Source organism: Monopterus albus, unplaced genomic scaffold (genome assembly GCF_001952655.1).
Source record: "Monopterus albus unplaced genomic scaffold, M_albus_1.0 scaffold45.1, whole genome shotgun sequence".
NCBI classification, from domain to species: Eukaryota; Metazoa; Chordata; class Actinopteri; order Synbranchiformes; family Synbranchidae; genus Monopterus; species Monopterus albus.
The window spans coordinates 2,796,603-2,801,929 of NW_018127925.1; the positions used below are offsets into that span (position 1 = coordinate 2,796,603).

At 41.6% G+C, this 5,327-nt stretch overlaps 1 protein-coding gene across 1 annotated transcript in view; it reads left to right on the forward strand.

Moving 5' to 3' along the window:
* Window positions 1-44: 44 nt before the first annotated feature.
* Window positions 45-5,327, forward strand: part of mre11a (MRE11 homolog A, double strand break repair nuclease) — a 9,312-nt gene continuing 4,029 nt past the window's right edge. The window contains 16 exon segments of the mRNA XM_020600189.1: window positions 45-124; window positions 479-525; window positions 743-875; window positions 1,206-1,366; window positions 1,463-1,550; window positions 1,667-1,808; window positions 1,902-2,016; window positions 2,922-3,107; window positions 3,866-4,037; window positions 4,159-4,239; window positions 4,321-4,450; window positions 4,536-4,636; window positions 4,756-4,926; window positions 5,082-5,141; window positions 5,219-5,325; window position 5,327. The exon segment at window position 5,327 is cut by the window's right edge and continues 61 nt beyond it. Of these exon segments, the coding sequence (XP_020455845.1) occupies window positions 506-525; window positions 743-875; window positions 1,206-1,366; window positions 1,463-1,550; window positions 1,667-1,808; window positions 1,902-2,016; window positions 2,922-3,107; window positions 3,866-4,037; window positions 4,159-4,239; window positions 4,321-4,450; window positions 4,536-4,636; window positions 4,756-4,926; window positions 5,082-5,141; window positions 5,219-5,325; window position 5,327 (1,668 nt within the window). The 5' untranslated portion in view covers window positions 45-124; window positions 479-505.

The window sequence follows — 5,327 nt, forward strand, 5'->3', positions numbered from 1 at the left end:
GATAGAACTACAATTACGCTGAGCCATTTGTGAGGGGTGGGGAGAGGGGTTGCAAGAGTTGCCGGGAATTTTATGACAAGTTTTCATCGAACGTGGGTGGAAAGCAATTTGTCCAAGTTATAAGGTTAGCTTAACAGCATACACAGAAACAGCTAAGTTATATAAGCATATTAACTGCAGCTAGACTGAGCCAGTTTGTAACAGTTAACGCATCGTAAACACAGGTTTTTATTTTGGATGTATGACGACCACCTAGCATAAGTGAAAGCTAAGCGACTATTTAGTTAACGTTAACTGTTAGCTATCACACACTATAATGCAGTGCGTTGTTACCACTGGCTGTATATAAAAGAAGGTTGTTAACGTCACTTTTCATAAAGTATTTTTCACTGACCCTGACATGTATTTGCATTTGTTGCATCTTTGAATTTTTGAAAAACACTTATGTAATCTTATGTAATAACATTATTTTCTGCAGGAGCAGGAGTCCTCATTTTTCTACATAATGTCCTCGGACAACACCTTGTGAGTCTGTTAAATTATTATTATAAATTCCTACCAGATTTATTGTGAAAGGGTGGTTGATGTTACTAGCAGATGTTCTCTAATTTCCTTATGAATATTGTTTATACTCAGGAGTTTACAGTATATTTTAATGCACAGGTATATGTGCCTGCAGAATAATATCGTCTGAGATGTATTTCTTTCTAATGACTAGTGTTTCTGTGTACTGTTTTTCTAGAGATGAGGAGGATACCTTTAAAATCCTGATTGCTACAGATGTTCACCTTGGTTACCTTGAGAAGGATGCCATCCGTGGCAGTGACTCTTATACCACGCTAAACGAGATCCTGAAATGTGCCAAGACAAATCAGGTACATAGAAGTTCATACTGTAGATGTGTATGTGTATTTTTTTTTTTATTTGATGCAACATACACTTGTTAGAAAATTCATACTGTACATGTGTATGTGTTTTTTTTTTCTTGATTTGATGCAACATACACTTGTTAGAAAGTTGAAATCACTGAGGATAAAGACACAAAAAAGCCCAAAGGCTTATTTTCATTGTGATTCTCCACATGTGAAAAACAGTGTATCAAATACATGTATACCCTGTTTAAAGTGAGGATTAGATTCATCTTTGTTCTTCAGTGGACGACACAAAGATCCTTGCTGTCTTTATGCTTATTTGTCTGCTTGCAGGTAGATTTCATTCTGCTGGGTGGAGATTTGTTCCATGATAACAAGCCGTCACGTAAATGCCTCCACAGCTGCATCACTATGCTGAGACAATACTGTATGGGAGACTCACCTATACGCTTCAACATCCTCAGCGACCAGGCCGTCAACTTCAACACTACTCAGTCAGTTTCTCTGTCAGAGCGATCATTCTTACTAACGCTGTTCTTGTTGAGTGACCGTTGTAATAATGTTGTTATATATGTGTCAATGTGTTGTAGGTTCCCCTGGGTTAACTATCAGGATGAAAATCTGAACATCTCTATTCCTGTGTTCAGCATTCATGGCAACCACGATGACCCAACTGGGGTGAGTGGCTTCCGGTATAAGTGAAATTAATGTACCAGACACTAATGTGCAACCATGTGCATTTGTGTGGGCATGTGTATTTGTTTGTTTATGTGCAATGTCTTTTTGACCCAAAGGCTGAAGGTTTATGTGCGCTGGATCTGCTAAGTGTTTCTGGCCTTGTCAATCACTTTGGCCACTCACAGTCAGTGGAGAGGATTGAGATTAGTCCCATCCTCATGCAGAAAGGCAACACCAAACTGGCTTTGTATGGTCTTGGTAAGTTTATGTTTTGTGTAATCTTTCTCTGTGTTCTTTTAGAGTTAATAAAAATAGGACTTGTTTCAGTTAAAATTTTATGTGTGCGTGTAGGGTCGATCCCAGATGAGCGCTTGTACAGGATGTTTGTCAACAACCAGGTAACCATGCTTCGTCCCAGAGAAGACCAAGAAGAATGGTTTAACCTTTTCACCATTCACCAGAACAGGTGTGTACATGTATGTGTACAATATGTTGTTGTATGTCTAAACCACTGCATAGTCCACAGCTGTAGTCATATAATAACCAGTGTCAAAGCAATTAAATGTGCAGAATAGAAAGCATGTCAGACTGTCATACTGTATGTCTGTATTTCATTACCCTGAGGTTTGTGGCACTGACTGCTGTTTAATCCCCGGTGTGTAAATGATCACCAAGATGTTTGGTGACAAACCGTGTGTACATCTGTTTATGCCAGTCAACTTGGGGAAAACCTGAGGGAAAAAAAGCATCCTTTGTATTTATTACTGTATTTTTCCTTTCCCTTAGAGACACAATGATCATTAGAAATGGGAGAGAAAGTGTCCATGAATAAAGTTGATTTTAAAAAGAAACTTTATTTCCTCACATTTCACCAGTTATCAGTAAAAACCAGTAAACAGATGCACACTTATGATTTTGTGGCTGCACAGGGTAGTGTTCATACAGGGAACAAGCTTTAAAAGGTGTTCACGCAAGCAGACTGCAGAACGCCCTCTGCTGGCACATGTGCACAAGTGCACAGAGCAGCATTCACAAACCCCATGGTCTGTTTGCAGCACTGGTTATCAATGCTTCCTGGCTATATTAAAACAGGTATAAAATGCAGAACAGCAGGGAAAACGGACAAATTATGACCTATTTGGCTTTTGGTCCAGAACAGAAGATGTATGTTGCAAGTGGAGTTATGGTGGTGTTTTTTAACAGGGTGAATAACTGGTTGACATGTTCTCCACGCCCTGGGATTGGTTAAGTCTTACTGCAGTACTTCATGAAGCAAGTTTGTCATTTCAGGATTTAAACAGCTATATTTTTTTCAATTTCACCCTGCATCTTGTTTATGTAATGCATTTTCTGTGTGTGTGTTTCTTCTAGGAGTAAGCATGGCCCCACTAACTACATTCCTGAGCAGTTCTTGGATGACTTTCTTGACTTGGTGGTGTGGGGTCACGAGCACGAGTGTTTGATAACACCAACGAGAAATGAGCAACAGCTCTTCTACGTGATACAGCCTGGCAGCTCTGTAGCCACCTCCCTGTCCCCTGGAGAGGCTACCAAGAAGTACAAATAAATACACATATACCAGGGCCTGAAATTCATTGTTCAAAATGGGGAGGAATTCCCCCCTTAAATGCTTCACACAGGGGGGAATTATACACTTTGGGAGGGATTATACCTGTAAGCTTAACTGCAGGTTTTACCTAGTCCTGTTCTTACATGAAAGTGCATTTCATCACTCTGCTCTGAACCATTGCAGTAATTTGTTGTCTCTGCTGGCACTGCTGTTTGCGCTAGTCCTTTCAGGTTCCGGTGTTTATCGGCAGGTTCCACTTTGGTTGATGTAGATTTACGTTAACCAGCGGTCCATGTTTACATGGTTTTATGTTCACATAATTAAAACCTGACCATATATGCCAGTGAGAGATCCTGCAACAGCAGAGGGGATGTGTAGCTTTGTACAGAGGGGGAGAAGGCACGCCGAGTGTTGTTGTTATAGCCACTCGACAAGCAGCTTGTTAAGTAGCATAGTTCAAATGAATGGAGACCAGCCCATCTGGGACAGACGGCACCGTGCCGGTCGGGTTTTGAAGCACACCTACTGTTTAACGTTGCTGTAAATGTGTGCAAGAATTACCCTCATTGTAAGAGCTACATTTGCTGGAATCACTGTAATTATGAACAGTACCCACAATGCCGCACTGAAATTCAAGCCCTCCACACACACACACACACACACACACACACACACACAGTCACCATATTCTGAGTGTGTTTTAAAGTGACAAAGTAGTCAAACCATTTGACTTGTGTGTGTCTAGGCACATAGGGCTGCTCAAGGTGAAGGGTCGTAAAATGAACCTGCAAAAGATCCCCCTAAAGACTGTGCGTCAGTTCTTCACCCAAGATGTGGTGCTGGGTGACTATGAAGACCTCTTCTCACCTGATACACCCCAGGTCGCAAAGAAGGTGGAGAACTTGTGTTACGCAAAGGTAAATCCTGAAGTCACCATCAAACATACAGAGCCAGTCTAATACTTGCTGCTCAGTTGTCTCTTATTCTTCTCGCCCCTCATCCGTCACCTTAAATATTTTTCTTTCTTTCCTTCTGTAGGTCACAGAGATGTTAGAAGAGGCTGAAAGAGAAAGACTCGGCTGTCCACTCACCCCAGAGAAACCTCTTATTCGCCTGAGGGTACAATGAACACACATGAACCTGCACACATCTTCATATTCCCACTTCCTTGAAATTGATCAACCTCGTTGCCTTCCCCAGGTGGATTATAGTGGAGGTTTTGAAACGTTTAACACTTCTCGCTTCAGTCAGAGGTTTGTGGACCGCGTGGCCAACCCAAAAGACATCATTCACTTTGTCAGACACCGTGAGCAAAAGGAGGACATCAAAGGTGTGGCACGGCATAAATACGCAGCTACGGACCAACAGTATACTCCATAGGTTGATGTACATAATTGTCCATTTGTGCTTTTTAGATGAGGTCAATGTTGACTACAGCAAGATACTAAAAACCACAGCAGCTGAGGGGCTGAGAGTGGAAGACCTTGTTAAACAGTACTTTGAGACAGCAGAAAAGGTACTGTACACACATGGGTTTATTGCACATTCACATACATAGAGGGTGTCATAACAGTTATTTTCATTTCCCCTTCTACTGTGTATTCTCTTGAAAAGTGTGTCTGCATATCTCCACAGACAGTGCAGCTGTCCCTGCTGACTGAGCAGGGCATGGGGAAGGCCATTCAGGAGTTTGTAGACAAAGATGAGAAAGATGCCATCCAGGAGCTCATTACTTACCAGCTAGAGAAGACGCAGCGCCACCTCCAGGCCAGAGGTGTAGCTACAGAACAGGATATTGATACAGAGGTAAGGGGGTGGGGCATGCTGGGGAAGTGAAGCAGATAATGTTAATGATGTAAGAATAATAACAATGAGCTTTATTTATACAGCACTTTACAAAACAAAGTTACAAAATGCTTATGTGTATATGTTTTTTTAAGTGGTTGTTTGTGTATTTTTAGGTCAAGATATTCAGAGACTCCAAAAAGAACACAACTGAGGAAGAGAATGACATCAGAGAAGTGAGTAATGAATACACACAGACCTGAAGTTTTCTGTCTGTTGTTGTGCTCTGTGCTCTTATCCCTTTCATTTTCAGGCGATCAACAGAGCCAAAGCCCACCGATTGGAGCATGGTGACGAGCCTGTAGACGTGGACATATCCAATGAGTTTGCTGATGTTGCTATGGACTCTGACGAGGGCTCAG